We start from the raw sequence: 18,217 nt of genomic DNA, 5'->3' as shown, positions 1-18,217 counted from the left end.
AGCTCATAGAAAACATGATCTTAAATAGGAATACATGGAGGTCAAGAATTAGGGTAAAAGATAATTAAGTCCAGTTTTGTCAAAAAAAAATAAATCACTATTGTTATTATTACTCTCCTATTACATATCTTGTAATGTGATATTAGTATTACTGATTATTTCCCTTGCTTTATGTATCATCTAGCTTCATGAGGGAGGAATTAGGCTGCATATGCCCCAACCTCACCGCTATGATTCGACTTTGGAGTCTACGCCGAATTGAGACGTTTCAATACTTGATTCTCGGCTAAAATTATTGAATTCAATTAAATTAGACCGCGGTAATAATTATGCTTTGGCATTTTGATACGGATGGAGTTTGAATGAAGTTAGGATCTTATTCTTAACTTTGTTGCAATTATTAAGGTAACTAACTATTTCTCCCTAATTATTTTTTCAGAAGAGGAGAAGTGTTCTTCTACCCAGGCAAAAGATCCATTAAATATACGCGAGTTGTACTTTCTTGACGAAAACAATGCACATTATTTTTCTGCACCATCTCGGAATGGTACATACAGCCAAATCCACTCAACATCTATGATGCAAATTGCAATATATAATGAAAGTTGTAAACCTTATTCATTCATACTAGTAATATTAGTGTAGCATATTCCTTGCAATTTGTGAATAAATCGAGCTGGCTAAAAATTTGGGAAACGCAAACCTTGTTAAAAATAAAAACGAAGGACAATTGTTTTCACGTGTGTATATATATATGTTTTGGTAATAACAGTTCCCTTAATTGCCAATAAAAGAAGGGTGTGTTGAAATTAACCATTTTTCACACAAAACTTAAAAGGACCATCTCAAATGCTTTATGATTCACCTGCAAAACAATGCCTTCTTTACATACCTTATCGTTTGAGGCACCTTCCAAAAAGAAAGGAGAAAAAATGGGAGAAAAGTAACGGCACCAGTCTCTAAAATAAAATTTGGATTTTCAAATGGTCGCTTCCAGATAAATTGGTATTAATGGTGTGCTGAAATAATATGCGAATACAATTCTAGATGACTGTAAGATCCCTTGAAAATTCTGTTGGGATATATTTATCAGGAACTATTGCAAACTCACTAGGCATCCAAAAAATGAGCTTCAATTCACTTTAGCCCTGCAGGAGTATATACTACAAAACCATTTCCAACTCCAGCTTGACCCAACCGACTCCATAGGCAAAATTGCATCATCTCTTGGAGCACAATATCATCAACAACAGGGGCGGGATCTGTCCTGACAGAACAAAAGTTCTAATCAAATACTTAGCCAATTCCTGTTCGCACAAACTACCTTGTCACCCATTCAAGAATACAACTTCTGTCAAGTGAACAATTATCACAACTACCATCAGGTCAATCAAAGGATTGAGTGCTTCAAAGTCAGCAAAACACATCAACCTTACTCTCTGCGTACAATGTTACCTTTTCCTATCACAACTTTGACACACACAAAACTCAACCGTACATGGTTTATATTCCTTTTTTTCCTAATAATTTGTGTTCTACTCCACCTAACTAGGATGTGAAAGATGATTCCTTGTCAAACTCTACTGGAAAAAGAGCGTAATTTACCTCTAATCACAACACACAAACATCAGAAGAGATGCAAAGCTTCGAGTCAGCCCCACCACTGATTACACTTTCACCTTTCCACCAATCCGCACACAATACCTGTATTGACAGACTGATGTTTAGGAAATTCTAATGTGATAGAACAAATAATATGAAACCAGTTCTTAGAAGGCAAACATTAGCACCTTGTCCTTGTGAGTATCAATGACAGCAAGGGGCCACTGCAATACAATTACCCATGAATGGAAAATGTTAAGTGTTTATAAAATCATACTAATCATTATAGAGACGTTAGAAGTATAGCACTAACCGCAGTTCTTAAGTCCCATAACATTACTTTCCCATCATAAGATGCAGAAACCAAGTGAAACCATGACTTTTCATGCCATTTGCAGGCCGATATCCAAGAACTGTGCGATGAGAACTGATAGACAGAAGCCGAAGTGCCTGAAGTGATCAATGAAAGAGTTCTTTTCATATATCATTGTGTGATGTAAGGTCATCAGTTACTTGTTCAATATACATAGAGAAAGATATTTAAGCACAGTGAGAGGTTGTTAAAGTTCAAGTGGATGTTTAAAAGTGCTTCTGCAAGTTGGACAGAAAAAGAAAGAAACCTGGTTTGCGAGGATCCCATATCCTAAGAACGGGGTCAGAACCACCACCAGCAATGAGGGAAGAACCTTCACCTCCAATATCAAGGCAATTAATAACTTTGTCGCAATACTGTTGAAGAGGACGGTGATCATTATCCATACTTTAGGACAATACAGTTTAAGCTCTCAACATGATATACTAAGAAAAACTATACATCTCAGCATTAAAAAGGTTCAAAACCGGCTACTTATCATGATGGGGTAATTTTAAGAATCTGATTGTTGACTGCCAAAGAGAAATGTTATCTCTGACAGAAAGTGAGAGCAATATCACCAGGAATAGCATATGTACGTGCTACACCTTCCACAAAATTTTCATAATTTCATATTCTGCAAGTGGGAAATTTGTTCCCCCCCCCCCCACCCACAATCCATTTGTATATAGTTTTAGGAAATACTAGCCTACATGCATAGGACAGTAGAGATAAAGAACAGAAGAAAAGAGACGGTATGTCACCAGGTTCAATGAATCCTTGCCCGACTCAACATCCCATCTTCTTATAGAGTGATCCCATGATGCTGAATAAATTGTTTCATCTTGCAACCACACCACAGAAGACACACATTGTGTATGTCCTACAAGTGTAGATTTAGCCTCCTCCTGTGATCATAAGATGTGATAGAACTTTTTGAGTACAAGATAAGGATAACAAACATTAAAAAATATTTTTAAAATAAAAGAGAAAACAATAGAAAAGGAAGAGACAAAGGAAGAGAGAGAACATAGATAAAGCAACTCAGAGTGATAAAATAAGAGACAACACCTCTTCTCCTAGCCAAAGACTTGACATATTTCAAAAATCAATTTCAAATTTATTTTGGCCCTTTGGTTGCATTGATAAACATTGTCATTTGAGGAAATCAGAAGGTTTTTTGTCTTTCACCAAAAGGGACACAGAAATGCTAATCGATATCAATTGTCAATGAGATACAACATAGAAAGTCAGAGACACATTCGAATGGCACAAAATTGTTGCTGAAACAACATTGAAAAGAAGAATATAATGGCAACAAAGGTGGTAGATAAGGAACAGGGGAGGAGTTAGGCCAGTCTCAGAAAAAAACAAGAGAGGAAGTTAGGGATCAGAGAGGGGTAGCAGGGAGGGAAAAGGAAGAACAAAAAATACTCCCTCCAGTTCCAGTTTATGTGATGGTATGTTTGAGGCTACAAGTTTCAAAAAACTTATAGCCAGCTATGTCAAATTTTAGACCACAAGTTCTAAGAGTCTTCATTTCTTTCTTAAACTGCATGCCGGTTCAAACTATGTCACATTCTTTGGAATGGAGGGTATCAAAACAAAGTTGGAGGCGCTGCAGGAAGAAGGTTGGGACAATTGGATGGGTGTGGCATATAAGAGGTTGGATGGAGAAGGGTGTGAAGTAGGGTTCAGGGATGAAGAGTTTTTGCAAGAAAGTACAAGTATATTGTTTTGTTACGTGTATGTCTTGCACTAGAAAGTTTTCAAAATCAAAATAGCAACTGCAGTCATAAACTGTTTTTTCCTCCTTTTTCATTTCTTTTGGAAAGAGACACATCATCCTTTTTCTGGATAAGGTAGAAGTTAGAACAGACATGTTATCCTTATTAAACAGATCATGGATTTTTATACACTGCGTGGCATGAAATAGATGTATTCTTCTGTCTTTAACCTAGACAGGTTAGAAGAAATGAAGTCATACTTCCACTTGAGGATCCTCCTCATCGGCATTCTTCTTCCTTTTCTTGACTGAAACGACGTCACCTGTATCTGAGTCACTTGCTTGCCACAAAGCTATTTGGCAATCCCAGGACCCTGAACACACCTGTCAACACAATAAATAGTGGGAGTCAGTAAGAGTTCTTAGAATCAATTTCGTAATCAACAAGCTTTAAATGATCAATTATGTGAAGTGATGCACAACCATATCTCCAGCAGGATTGGCTGCAACACTTTGGACAGAAGCATTATGTCCATTTAAAATCTTAAAGGCTCTAATCCTCTGTATCTGATCCAAAGACTCATCTGCATCAAACTTTTAAGCCAAACAATAGTAATTAGAGGAAGATCACGAATTGGGCAGTGAGTTATAAGTAGTGCAGGCACATCATGTTACCTTCCAGAGCCGCAGTGTCCTATCCTTGGAAGCCGTAGCTACTATTTGATCAGCACCATTTTGAGCCACTACAGAAATTAAAGGTATGATAAACACAGACAGAATTGCGGAAGAAATGAAGCACAGAGGAGTAGATATCCAGGAGAAATACAAATTATATCTCCATACTGATTGTAATGCTTATAAAAGTTTTTGGTATCCAGTGTATTTCAGTATTGCAAGGCAAGTAAATAGAATGGATATCAACAAGCAATATTAACCAAAAAAAGAAAATATCAAAAACAAGTGATGTGGCACGTTGTTCATACTCCCACATCACTTAAAAAAGGGCAGCCCGGTGCACTAAGGCTCCCGGACCCTGCGCATAGCGGGAGCCTTAGTGCACCGGGCTGCCCTTTTTTAAGTGATGTGGGAGTATGAACAGCGTGCCACAGAGAAATGATAATGGCAGCAGACAATAAAGCATAATGCTAGACAACGAGCAACTGAGGAGAAACTATAGCCCACTGATACCTCTTGGTTTGACAACACAAACAGAAGTAATCGCATCAGTATGGCCCCCAAGTAGATGTGTACAAGATCCGGCAGCCTTCCATATTCTAAGTAGCACTATCAAATGTTAGGTTGGCACAATAACCAAGAAAATTCAATTAGCATAAGAATAAACAATCAGTAGAATACCTTCCAAAACCATCATAACATCCAGTCAAAACAAACCTGTCAGATCACAAATATGCACATCTTGTCAGTTAAGGCAATAGTTGATTGTATGCAAAGACGACTTTTTTTACATTCTTAACGGTCACCATCTAATATTTGGTTTGGGGGGGGGGGGGGACATGGAGGATGAAATTGACCTCAAAAACACAGAACAAAAGCAGCATAATGTAATAATATCAAAAATGTTGTCCTTATTAATCTAGCATTTAAAAGATATCTATGAGTGAAGTGAAGTGAATACACAGCAAACCTGGTGTATAAGGTACAGGGATACAATAGCCAGAGAAATGAAACCATTTCATTTAGTTATATTATGCTGGCTCTCTATTTATTTTTTGGGGATAAACCAATATTCTCTTTCAGTAAAGAAGTTACGTTACAAGCATACACGCACCAAATCTTAAATAAATTAAACAAAGAATGCTATACAAGGCGTTAAAAATTATAAGGATCACACTGAGATTCTAGAAAAAAAAATTCACACTCATGCTTACTTAGAATTAGAACCATCAACTGCACTGACCCAGTCGTCATGCAAAGATGGCTCTTCTTGTTTTCTTGGAGCCACAGCTCTAATGTACTCAATCTCCAATATTTTCTCCTGTAAAAGATATAGAAAACAGTTGGAAAAAAGATAAGGAGTATAAGAACCACAGAATAAACGTATAATAACATAAGTGAAACGTATTGTCAAAAATTTCTATGGCTTGTGACTGACATAGCCACCTGGCTAGTGAACAAGAACATAAGAAAAACAACTAGGGGGAAATAGTATTACAGAGTAACAGCACTTCTAGAACCTTCAGGTGTGTATATCTTTTTGCAATACGTGCAATTATTTCAAACACCTCATTAGTATAGGTTGGTTATCTTTATCATTTCCATAAGGAAAATGTTTTCTCATTAAACTACTCTGACTACAGTTTTTTGTATTGATTGTTACTACACTGCCCACAATTTTGAAACAGAACTGTTAATACTTTGGAGTTGGGAGGTGCAAAAGCACATATATGACACATTATTTGTTTGGATTTTTCTACAACTTTGAACTCCAATAAGAGATACAATTGTAAGCATAAAGGGAACTGAAACCTACGAAATAATGTGAACAAACAATCGCACTAGCAGCGGGCAGTAGATACTTTGTGGAATTAGAAATAAATCCAAGTAACGGGGGACAGCATTTGAGACAATCCAACTGTTCGTACAAGTTCAGCTCAAGCTCAGGACACATATCAACTTTATGACTGGCTATCATTGTTTTCTAGCGTTTATTATTATCATTCTCCAGCAGTCGTTATGCTCAGACAAATTGAAGCAACAAACTTTAAACATAATGTCATTACACATTAATGGACCACACAACAAAATGTACACTTCTGTTGTCGTATTTAAAATCAATGTTTACATGAATGTACAGAGTTCATTTTACGTTATTTTTTCTTTGAAAAAAGATTAACCAGCTTCCATGAGTATCTTTTTTTAATTTTTGAGTTGGTCTGAAAAGACAAAATAGTTCGTTCTATATTTTGTTTGGAACAAGATTAACCAGCTTCCATAAGCATCTTTTGATTTTTAAGTTGGTGTGAACAGACAAAACAAGTACTACTGGATCTGCGGTCATTCAGGAAGTCGAGTAATTTCAGGAAAGAAACTTACAGCTGAAATGCCCTTGGCAAGGAGAAACTCTTCAAGTGACATGCGGACCAATTCTCCATCAATGAGAAAATCAAAAGGCTCGGGATTCCAATCATCCTTTCCTGATAAGAATCAAATGATAAACAGGTAAGCATACTAGTAAAAACACAAATAGCAGAACCAGTGAGCAGACAATGCAGTGCTTGTCCAGTATACATGAGATCAGGTCCTTTATTTAATTGAATATGAAACCTGACTCTTCTATCTTTGATCCCAAATTTAGACACAATTTACATTTCGATAGAGTCATTTCTAAGGATAAAGTTGCTCAATTATGGCACTGTTAGCTCATAACAAACAAAGCTCTCGGACCACAACCAACAATGTTTCAACTTGTCAATGTAGCACAACAAATACTCATTAATAGCAATTTACTAGCTCGTAGCTTAAACAAGTGAGTTAAACCAATCAATTAAGTGAAATTAACAATTAACATGACCTATATAGAACAGTAGCATTGAACCATTATTACCCACAAACATCTATTTCAGTATCAACGACCATATCCTCTGTAATTACAATCAACCTTCCTATAACAAAAAAATTATCTACTTTGATATAAACTCAAACTATATGACACAACCAATCAATCAACCACGTCTAAGTCGCAAACTAGTTGGGGTCAGCTACTTGAATCCTCTATGCACATTCCGCTAAACAAAATCAGTTAGAACTAAATGTTACCGGCTTTAAGGAGGTTGTTGACAATGGAAGAGAGGCCCAATCGGGTGAGATTGGAGGGAATAGCAATGGAAGTAGGCGGAGCCTTAAAGGGGGCTTTCAACTTCGTGACAAACCGGACCTGTACACGCCTTGCAGCCTCTTCAACGTTCCCATCAATATCCATACCCGCCATAAAAATAAAGTATCACAACTATAATGTATGTGTAGAGAAAAAAGGTATGGAATGTATGAGGTGGACGTTCACGGCCAAATTCGTTGCAGGGTCGAACTAGGGTTTAAGATTTTGGGTGGGTTTATTATTGTCCATAAATGAGGCAAAACAAAAAATATACGCTAGAAGGAGGGCTTGAACCTCCGACCTTGTGGTTAACAGCCACACGCTCTAACCAACTGAGCTATTCCAGCTTGTTTAATATCCTATAATTGTTTATATATACTTTGTTTATCCGTGGGGATGAACCGCTAATTTTCCTTTTTTTTGTTTGCTTCTTAAACGCTAGGTATTAAAAATCGCTAAATACAATTAAGTAGGAATTACAGTTCCCCTCTCCGTTCTCCACCATCCAAACAAGAGAAGATTGAAAATACGCTTTGGTAACGTACTGAAGGCAGATTAATATGTTCTAACTTCAAATAATTTTGCAGAGAAATGATTTTCTAGCCCTTTACAAAAGAAGAACAAATCCAATATTATGGCCTTTTTACAAGAGATTGAGATATGAAAAGACAATTTTTTCTTCTATTCAAATTAGAGAAGTCTCATTTACACTTGTCTTGCAACTTCTGTATCTTTCATTCTATCTGCATTTTGCAACATACTTACGATGGATGTCACTTTTCTTTGATGAAATTTAACTTCCTCGAACGAAAAAACAAATGCAATTTTTATGCAAATATTGCTAATTGTATTTATTAATACGCATATTGCCAGTTTTCAAAAATCTACCATAGAACTAAGCTGAGTATTAGATACGGAAAGGAAAAATATCAATAGTACAGAATTACTAATCTTATTCACGCATGACTCAAACATGTACTAGACATTCTCTTGAAACCAAACATTTTTTCAGCCCCTGGTGTTGGCGTAATCCTTTGGTTCGTCATCATCATCCCTGTAGTTTGCTTCTGATGACTCCTGTCCAAGATGTTCATTTATAGATTCAGTTCCTTGATCTGCACTAAGCTGTTCTTGGCCTCCATTATATGATGCTTCAGAGCTCCCACCAAATCCCGAGTTAGCAAAGCCATTATTGTTACTAGGAGCTCCAAACAAGTCATTCCCACTGTTGCCACCGCCATAACCACCTGCAAAACTACTGCCTTGACCAGAATAATTGATGTTTGGAGTGCTGCTTCCATAGTTACCACTGTCAACAGGGGAACTGTTGTTGTTCCCATAATTGCTACTACCACCACCATAGCTACCATATCCTCCAGCAGAACTGTTAACAGTAGAAAATCCACCCCCTCCACCACCGTAATTGTTGGTTGGGTAACCTCCAGCACCGGCAGAATTTCCACCTTCCCCACCATAGTTATAGCCACTACTGCTATCGTAGCCACCTCCTCCAGCAGAATTGTAACCACCAGAATATCCACCACCTCCACCTCCATAATTACCAGCTGCATAACCTCCACCACCTGCAAAGTTTCCACCTTCTCCACCATAGTTATAACCACCACCGCCACCATAGCCACCTCCAAAACCATCACGACGTTTTTCTGTGGCATAATTCACCTTTATCCGTCTTCCATGAAGATCCTGAAAAAGTTACACAGCACAGATCACATTAGCACCATTACTAAAAAAATCAAAATTTACCAGTGTGGCATTAAGTTTCCAGGAAATATCACATTTATCGGTCAACCCAAGATGGAACTGGTAGGAGGTTTGGTGGCAGAGGTGCAAAAGGTAAGTTATAAGGATATTTAAGTGAGTGCAGTTACAAGCGATGAAATTTTTCTAGAAAATTCTCACTCCCTACAAATAGTTTTACTCTGTAAAGTGATTATGATAATTGCCTCATGAAATTGAATAAACAAGCAGAAAAATGTCACTGTTCTTCTTTGCAAATACAAAGAGTCATAACAACGGGATTTGGTAGTAAGGTTCTGGGTGAAATATTGTCCTCTGCACTATATGTTACAAGTAAAGATGTTCCTTTCCTAGGAAATCCATATTGGTCCATTCGAGTTCTTACTTTTGGGGATATTGATAAAAATCTCTGTAGATTGTGCTCACAAGGATACCTTTCCAACTAGAAATAACATCATACCTGGCCATCCATGGACTGCATGGCACTTGTTGCTTCTTCACTTGATGGAAAACTAATAAAACCAAATCCTCTGGACCTCCCAGTATCACGATCCAGAATAATTCTAGCTGCAAGGGGGGATAAATAGTTTATTCCAAAGTTCAGCTAAATAACACACAACAAAAGAAGCCAATCTCAGAGACGTCTACAGAGAGACAGCACACACAGATCTGTCTCATAGGTCATTAGAATTGAGACCTTTCACGAATGAGTTTATCATTTCACCAAGAACTAAATTGTTAAGGAAGCATGTCCAATTCAGACCAAGGACGTCTACTTTCATAGATAGGAGAAATGAATTTGAACTCCAACTTCATAACTAATTAAAAACAATGAACAGGAATTGTTTCTTCTACATATTCACTATGTCATAACAATTGAGAGTGCTAGATTGTTTCTATTGGTAATCATGGCAGACTTGATATTAGCTAATGCTGCAACTACACAGTGATACATTCCTTTTAAATAAAGTGCATTGCTAAATTTTAAATCTACACATGCTAAACAGTAAGCCTAGTACCTTCAATTACTTCACCATATTGAGCGAATGCCTCTTTCAGAGAGCTCTCATCAGTGCCATACGAGAGACCTGCAGTAGACAATACACCATTATAGAGTAAACAAAAGAAACAAAAAAAAATAATAGGAACTCCATACACAGAAAAGATCTTCTCACCCCCAACAAAAAGCTTAGACGAAGACATGCTTCTTATAGTCTGGAAAAGTGAAGCATTTGAGGCAGAGAGTTCCAAGTTTGTGTTTTTGCCTACACCATGTTTGAGAATATTCCCAATTTTATTGAGAAAAGCCATCGTTAAACCTAGTAAACCAGGACAATAAAGAGTCAGTATCACAAATTCAATGTAAAAATATAACATTAAGGAGGTAAAAGAATCCTATTTCCTATGGCGATCAATACTAGAGACATTAGTTGAAAGAAAAACTAAAAGAAAGTCATCTCTGAGGTCATTTATATTGATATAATCTAATCCAAATAGGCCTTTCCAAGATTCTGAAACTCTGCAGAAATGGACACTTACAAGGAATCAGAAACAACCAAAAACCGTTATAGCAATTGAGATCAAGCAACACATATCGAAAATGGTAAAACCCTAATCTTGAAAAAAAAAATGAACAAAAGAAACAAATACACAAATTAAAAATCTGAAGAACCTGATTAGTCTTTTATTAAAGATCAAGTAAAGCAGTATTATAATTATATGAAGTGAAGGGTAGCAGAAGAAACTTACCTTTGCACAGAAGAACACTTGTTGGTTCGCTATACCCTATGGAGGGTTTTAGAAGATGGAGGCCATCTCCCGTTAGTATCTCAAAAACATCTCGGCCTTGCGATTACAACTTGCTCATTCTTGGCCGTTGGATGAAATAAAGGCGGTGGTTAACACAACTTGGGTTCAAACTTCTCGTTTTTTCTTGGAAGATTTTTTATTTTAACCAAAAGTCTTTAATTTTTTTTGGTGCGCGTGTGTGAGAGACATTTTTTGAAATAATTGGCTACTACGTCCAACCACTTAAATTCGAAATAGTCGTGTGTATCTGACTATTTGTATGAGAATTATTTTTTTATTTTAAATTTAATATTTATAATTCGATCCTTTTTTAAATTCCATACATAACGGAAGTTCAGTGCAGCAAGTTGTCCATTATTATTTATAATCCTTCCTTTATTAATATCTTGTAAATATTATATTATATTTTTATCTTTTCACCTTGGTGCTTTACTTACAATTTATGATATATCTTATTCAAATTAAAATCATTTCTTGATACTATTTTTGTTTAATGAAAAGGAATCTTAAACATTATATTAAGGTATGGTTTAGATAATTTGATGATTCAATCATATTGCTTAATCTTTGCATTGTTCTTTGACTAATTTACTTCACAGAAATATGAAAATAACACATCAATATGGTCAGCTATTAGCTATTAAGGATATTCAATATAGAAGGACCATGACCCTCTAATCCTTTTGACCCAACTGCTTACTTTACTTGACTCTCAAAACTCACCATCTCACATTCGTTATACCATAAAAAAAAAATGTCACTTATACTAGAAGGCTTAAAATTATCCTCATTGTCTGTACACTTTAAGTCTTGCATTTTTTGCTCAAATCTGAACTCATGGTTTACTACCTTCTGCAATCTCTATCTTTTAAGCAAACGGAGAAGCACCTAATTTCATTTAGGGCCCACTGAATATGACAACAATCCAATACACACATGGACTCTGATTGAAGGATGATGGTCTCTATCAGACATAAATCTATGTGAACAAGGTGACTCCATCTGTTAAAAAAAATTGTTATGCTAATCAAGATTCAAGATATCAAATCTCCAAAATGTTGTCATGTTAATCAAGATTCAAGATATCAAATCTCCAAGCACAAGTAGCTTTCTCCAGGACCCAACTAGGCCTAGATCTAACAAAGAGCTACTAACATTCTCCTAGGTGACAACCTTAAGCAAACTGGTTTTGACAATGACAATGAAGTTAGCAGGAAAATTAAGTAACAAATACTTGCTCTATGCATTTCACAAGTACATGGCATTGACCTTTTTGCACATAACACCAAATTTCTACATTCAAGAAGTTATGAATTCATAAGATTACAAAAACAGATATATCTAAATGTATCACTAGTATGATGATTGAGGATTAAGAATCTTGATTTCCTTAGGCAGAAACCCCTGATTAGCATATTAAGCTCACTTTCTGTGGGAACCATGTAAAGATCTTGGAGATCCCTCAAAGAGATCCAAAAGGAAGTTCTCCAAATCATCCGCAGTATACTTTATGTACTTATCGCTTATATTGTTGGTGTGTCTTCCAACAAAGGTCCTGTATGCCTGGATAACCTTGAGTGATGTTGAGATTCGAAGATCTTCACGAAGTTGACTATCCGGGATACACCATCCTGTCTGGCTCTTGTAAACATCCTCAAATGAGAGATAAAAGTTGTATAGTCTCTCCTTGAGGAGAGTTCTCGAGATAGAATTCGATCCCGGATTCTGTAGCCCTTCATCTCTGAGTAAAGAGAGGATAGAGCTCCAAGTAGCTCTCTCATAGCTCATTGCATGATGTTGGAATTTCCAATTATGTTTTCTGATCCAACCATCACCAAGCATTGTTCTTAGATTGGAATTCTTCACCTTTTCAGCCATGTAATGAATATTATTCATTAAGAAAAGGTGACCTAGTGACTCATCCTTGTATAACCTGGACTTATCCTCAAGGTTGCATTCCAAAATTGAAGTGAAGGATCGAAAATGTTGAGCCAGCGGAGAAACATAACAGCGTCTGTCTCTGTTATCTTCTTCTCTATCAGGTGTCATGTCTGGTAAAATGGCCACTGAATCTTCCTTCTCATGGCCCTTCAGAAGCTCATCAAGTGTCTTGCTATAATCTATAAGAGTTTTCATGTAGTTCATGACATACCTAGTGAGATGGTGTATTCCGCCACCAGGAAAAGGGTTGGCTGATATGCTGGAAGCAACAGCATTTTCAAATTCCAGAAAAGTCGCCTTTGCACAATAACCCAAACTTCTAAGGATGTCCTGGCACTCTGTTCTAACGCATAACCCCACCTCATCAGAGTACATAGCATCAATATCTGGGATAAGATCTGCAAGCACCTCATACATGTCCAGAATCCGAATCAATTTCTCCGGTTGATGAGGGCCAATAGCTATGGCTTCACCAAAGTTCAGAAGCTGCAAGATTGAAGCTTTCGAGGCCTCAGCAAAGCAGACCGAACCAACAGCTTCCAGCTCGCTAAAAATCTGATCACTTAGCCATTTTTCACTGGCAAGATAAATGCGCACAAAGATCTTCATAGCTCGTATCCACCTCCTGATTTTGGAGTTCAACGAGTTCCATTCCATCTTCAATACATCCTCGATGCTCAACTTCTCTACTTCAAGAATGAAGAGGCAATCATCCAAACCATCTTTTCTGACATTGATAAATGCCTGAGAACATTCCCGACCATAATTTGAATCAAACATCAGATTGGCAATGCATCTTAGATCAGGAATAACATCTGGATGCACCAGTTCAATGATATACTCCTCCGAGCCCCTACTCATGCTATCTCTTTGAATCACATCCTCAATTGAGTCATCCCCAAACGACACAATAGAGCCATCATCTAATGTATCATCTTCGCTGGAACGAAAAGACATATGCTCCGGCTCAAAAGGCTGCCTGTTGTGAACAAGCAAATGCGTAAACTCCTCCTCAAGACGATTCATTGCTGTTTGCAGAAGATCGTGAGCCCTACACAGAAGCTCATCTTCTTTACTACCTTTAACCAAGTTCAAACTCTCCAATCTTTCGATCAACTTTCTAGTTTGATCCACATATCTCAAATACTCATATGCTTCTTCCTGGCCACAATCCCATATCATTGACTTACCCACCTCCCAGTTCATGACCTTACTCTGCACTAAATTAAGCTCCTCCTCCAGCTCAATAAGCTGCTCCTCAGTTTCATCAGTTCCCTCATCTTGGGGTTCACTAACTCTAGTTATGGAAGACAACTGAGAGCCTAGATCAGCCAAAATTTTCCTAGCATCATCCGTTAGAGTCCTATTTGAGCCCAACGCTTTTACAATGTTCTGTGCAGCAGCTATCAGGTTTTCTTCTTCTTCTTCCATTAGGGGGACTGAAGGTTCACAGTCTCCCATATAATTCAAGAACCAAGAAACTAACTCAAGGTTAATCCCAAACAGGTAAAGATTGTAACTTTTAAACTTGTATGAAACCAAAGATACCCAAGGAATTACTATCAACAAAGAACTTCACCAAGAAAGATATCACCTGCAAAGATCAACTAATGTAAGAGTTAACCCAAATCCCTTTTTAAGGGCAAATGGGAAGGACGAAAAAGGGGGGGCGGCGGGGTATAGGAAGAGAAAAGCAGCAAACTTTAGGTTAACTAAAGTGTCAGATTTTAGGATCAAGAAAACATTGGTCAGAATCAAGAATCAGAGTAAGGTGAAAATGCACAAACCTCATAGCTCAAATCTTGATTATGCAGAAAGAGAACAAATCAGCAAACAAGATCAGACAGATAATGAAAAAAGGGAGTGTTTTCTGCTCAAAATTTGTGCAGAAAACCGACCTTCCAAAAGTATATGTGCATCATGTGAGGTGGCTTTGACCTTCAGTCTTCGAGAAATATCTTATGGAAATTTACCGAGAAAATGTCAGAGTCTCTGAATTATTGGAGTTGATTTAAAATAGTTCTTTTAATTTGATTTAATTTTGTAGCTATTTAAAAAGTTATCAAGTTTGGTTTTTAGTTATACACTTATCATTTTTAGTTCCTTAATTATATATTTATCGATTTTAGTCTTTTAAGTATTCAAAAACTAATCAAATTTGGTCTCTGGCTAATTTTTATACAAATAATTTCAATTTAAATTAATGAAACTTATAACTTCGTGAAATTACATCTTTAATCATTTTTTCAGTTATTTTTCTCCCCCATCACTTTTTCTTCAAATTACTCTTATAAAAAAAAAACTTAAATTGAATGATTTAAAATAAAATTCAGGAGAAAAGATGGTATAAGTCATGATTTTAATAAATGGAGAATAGAGTGAAGCATATTATTGCTACTAATAACTTGAATATGCTAAAATTTATTATTAAAAAGCTATTACTCATTTGGTGTGGGAGAAATTTATTTATATTTAATAGAAACAAATTTCTTGCAATAAAAATATAATTAAAAATTCTATACTCACATGTTTTGATCCAAGTTTTATACTCTAACGACTTTATTGAATGAATATTTTAGAAGTTGATATTTATAAAATTGTAGATTTGCAACTTGTTTTTAAAGATCTTTTTTCTAGTTTTGAAGTAGATCAATTTTATTATTCAGATCGTTTTATTTTACGAGAGAAATTTGAGTAATAAAATCAAATTTCTTATTTTTCGTTTGTATGAAAATAAAATAAAAACAAGTCATGCTGATTATGAATTTTTAACCGCTAAAGAGTGGAACATAATGTTCAAGTCATTAGCATGGTAATATGCTTCATTTTATCCTTTATTAAATAAAATCGGAACTTGTATCTTCTTTTCTCGTTAATTTTATTTTGAATCGTCAAGGTTAGTTGTTGTTTTTCATAAAAGTAATTTGAAGAAAAATTAGTAGAGAGAGGAAAACAACTTGATAAATAAGTTTAAGATTTAATTTTACAGAGACATGAGTTCCGTTAATATAAACCTAAGCCATTTGTATAAAAAAAATAGATAGAGACCAAACTTTATAAGTTTTTGAATACTTAAAGGACTAAACCGATAAGTGTATAGTTAAGCGACCAAATTTGATAACTTTTTGAATAGGTAAGTGTATAGTTAAATGACAAATTTAATAACTTTTTAAATAGTTAAAGTACTAAATCCAATAAATATATAGTTAAAAAGCTATTTTAATTCAAGGATGATATATGACATTTTCTCCAAATTGACATTTTGTCCTTGCGTGTAAAACATGTCTATTTACCAAAAAAAAAAAATACTCAATTACAAGTAACATGTTGTGTAATTCCTATAAATTGGGAGAAATGGTTTTGTGGCTTTTTATAATTATTTTTTAATTTTATATTTATTTTATAATAGATTTTATTTTTATATATAAGAAATCTAAAAACTTTTTTTTCTATTTAAATTGTAGTTCCGTTAATATATACCTAAGCTATTTGTATAAAAGAAAAATAGAGACCAAACTTGATAAGTTTTTGAATACTTAAAGGACTAAAACCGATAAGTGTATAGTTAAGCGATCAAACTTGATAACTTTTTGAATAGATAAGTGTATAGTTAAGTGACAAATTTGATAACTTTTTAAATAGTTAAAATACTAAATTCGATAAATATATAGTTAAAAAGCTATTTTAGATATGCTCCAATAATTCAAGGATGATATATGACATTTTCTCCAAATTGACATTTGTCCTTGCGTGTAAAACATGTCGATTTACCAAAAAAAAAAAATACTCAATTACAAGTAACATGTTGTGTTATTCCTATAAAATGGGAGAAATGGTTTTGTGGCTTTTTATAATTATTTTTTAATTTTATATTTATTTTATAATAGATTTTATTTTTATATATAAGAAATCTAATTATTATTTTTTCTATTTAAATTGTAAAAGTAAGAGATCTCATTCCTCCTAAAAAATTATGTGATCGATTATGAGAATATTCAAGTTTAAAAAATTCAAATATAAACAAGTTATAATTTTTTAATTGAAGCAAACTGAAATGGTACAAATACTCATGCACCAAAGGAAAATAATATGATGCATTTAATTTTATACACTAACAATATCAATAATTTTTGCACTATTTTTTTTTAGGAGTCAACAGCTTAACTTTAAAAAAGACAGAAAATGATTCAGCAATCAATAAACTTAAATTTTTTTAAAAAATATCAAGATCGATAACTTAAATTCATGATAAATTTAGCTAAGACTTTAGGACGATGGTGTAAAATTAGGGAAATCTTATTAGCAATCTTGGTCATGTTGATTGCTTCTAGATTTATTAATGCAATAAAATGGAGAAACATTTTGGCTTTTAATGTTGAAAAATGGACAGATGGAAAATAAGGTGAACAAAACAAAAATAACAACTTTGATTTATTTATTTTTCTTTTTAGACAAGTACTCTTATTTGTTGACAAAGCATAAAAGGGAAGAAAAGTTCCAAGACCAATAGCTAGAGCAAAATTTTCTAATAGTGACTTGTTACTAGGGGTGCTTATCGGGCGGATTATTATGCTTAACGGTTTGACTTAACGGTTATCGGCTTTTAAAAGTACTAATCCACTAGCCAACTTATAAGATATCGGTTGGTTCGGCATCGAATTAGCAATTATCGGACGGTTATCGGGCGGTGTATCGGTGGTATGGTAACATGTAAAGAAAAGACAAACAATAAAAAGTAGTCAAATGAAAATGACATACACAAGGGTTGCCAACAAATTCTTAAACAGTGAATGAAATCAATTCAAATAAATTAAGGAAAATTAACTGTGAACCAAGTGGAGCAGCAATACAAATCCAACGTTGTTAAAAAAAAACATCACATATATTCATATATCTTAAATGCAGAAACAAAAACTAATCTAAATAGATCACCAACACGTGATTTTTAGAAGATAAAATGATAGAAAATAATATCATGAAATAATGAAGGACAAGATCAGTGAGAAACCAATAATAAAAGAATAAAGACAATTTAACAATGCATAACTTATTTGAGGATTAAAAAAAATTAGTAAACTTAGTCACTGAAAATAGACTTGGACAAAAATAATAAAATTAAACTATAACAAATATAATTCAGAATATCTAGATAAACACAAATCTTAGAAACTAAATACATATTTATAATATCTAC

At 34.9% G+C, this 18,217-nt stretch overlaps 3 protein-coding genes and 1 non-coding gene across 5 annotated transcripts; all 4 read right to left on the bottom strand.

The window, feature by feature from the left end:
• Positions 1 to 944: 944 nt before the first annotated feature.
• LOC129874479 (ribosome biogenesis protein WDR12 homolog) lies at positions 945 to 7,826 on the bottom strand. 2 transcript variants are annotated; one of them, XM_055949769.1, is made up of 14 exons: positions 7,458 to 7,826; positions 6,735 to 6,835; positions 5,570 to 5,676; positions 5,037 to 5,072; positions 4,869 to 4,954; positions 4,356 to 4,423; positions 4,164 to 4,274; positions 3,942 to 4,064; positions 2,719 to 2,862; positions 2,223 to 2,331; positions 1,916 to 2,052; positions 1,791 to 1,826; positions 1,606 to 1,704; positions 945 to 1,267 (listed from the first exon to the last, which is right to left on the bottom strand). In XM_055949769.1, the coding sequence occupies exons 1-13, from the start codon at positions 7,627 to 7,629 to the stop codon at positions 1,612 to 1,614; spliced, it is 1,323 nt and encodes a 440-aa protein (XP_055805744.1). In that variant the 5' UTR covers positions 7,630 to 7,826; the 3' UTR covers positions 945 to 1,267; positions 1,606 to 1,611. The 2 variants fall into 2 exon arrangements, with proteins under 2 accessions (XP_055805744.1, XP_055805745.1); XM_055949770.1 differs by having other exon boundaries at positions 945 to 1,262.
• Positions 7,789 to 7,862, bottom strand: TRNAN-GUU (transfer RNA asparagine (anticodon GUU)). Its single transcript has one exon. It is a non-coding gene; the product is annotated as a tRNA-Asn (tRNA).
• Positions 7,863 to 8,339: 477 nt separating this feature from the next.
• Positions 8,340 to 11,177, bottom strand: LOC129874496 (glycine-rich RNA-binding protein 3, mitochondrial-like). The gene is made up of 5 exons (XM_055949790.1): positions 11,023 to 11,177; positions 10,449 to 10,592; positions 10,293 to 10,361; positions 9,734 to 9,840; positions 8,340 to 9,219 (listed from the first exon to the last, which is right to left on the bottom strand). The coding sequence occupies exons 2-5, from the start codon at positions 10,582 to 10,584 to the stop codon at positions 8,524 to 8,526; spliced, it is 1,008 nt and encodes a 335-aa protein (XP_055805765.1). The 5' UTR covers positions 10,585 to 10,592; positions 11,023 to 11,177; the 3' UTR covers positions 8,340 to 8,523.
• Positions 11,178 to 12,324: 1,147 nt separating this feature from the next.
• On the bottom strand, positions 12,325 to 14,987 carry LOC129873399 (exocyst complex component EXO70E2-like). Its single transcript, XM_055948486.1, has 2 exons — positions 14,811 to 14,987; positions 12,325 to 14,617 (listed from the first exon to the last, which is right to left on the bottom strand). The coding sequence occupies exon 2, from the start codon at positions 14,482 to 14,484 to the stop codon at positions 12,505 to 12,507; it is 1,980 nt and encodes a 659-aa protein (XP_055804461.1). The 5' UTR covers positions 14,485 to 14,617; positions 14,811 to 14,987; the 3' UTR covers positions 12,325 to 12,504.
• Positions 14,988 to 18,217: the final 3,230 nt, after the last annotated feature.

This window comes from Solanum dulcamara, chromosome 11 (genome assembly GCF_947179165.1).
Source record: "Solanum dulcamara chromosome 11, daSolDulc1.2, whole genome shotgun sequence".
NCBI classification, from domain to species: Eukaryota; Viridiplantae; Streptophyta; class Magnoliopsida; order Solanales; family Solanaceae; genus Solanum; species Solanum dulcamara.
Note: the sequence above shows the minus strand (reverse complement) of the source record. Positions and strands in the feature narration are given on the sequence as shown.

Bases quoted from the DNA above. Each gene is read 5' to 3' on its own strand.
- LOC129874479 (XM_055949769.1), bottom strand. From the start codon at position 7,629: ATGGCGGGTATGGATATTGATGGGAACGTTGAAGAGGCTGCAAGGCGT. The intron at 2,332-2,718 runs GTGACATACCGT...CCTCTTCAACAG, and splicing joins GCAAGGATTCATTGAACCTG to TATTGCGACAAAGTTATTAA. The intron at 2,053-2,222 runs GTTTCTTTCTTT...TGATCACTTCAG, and splicing joins ATGGGATCCTCGCAAACCAG to GCACTTCGGCTTCTGTCTAT.
- LOC129874496 (XM_055949790.1), bottom strand. From the start codon at position 10,584: ATGGCTTTTCTCAATAAAATTGGGAATATTCTCAAACATGGTGTAGGC. The intron at 10,362-10,448 runs GTGAGAAGATCT...TGTCTACTGCAG, and splicing joins GTCTAAGCTTTTTGTTGGGG to GTCTCTCGTATGGCACTGAT. The intron at 9,841-10,292 runs GTACTAGGCTTA...CCCCCCTTGCAG, and splicing joins ATATGGTGAAGTAATTGAAG to CTAGAATTATTCTGGATCGT.
- LOC129873399 (XM_055948486.1), bottom strand. From the start codon at position 14,484: ATGGGAGACTGTGAACCTTCAGTCCCCCTAATGGAAGAAGAAGAAGAA.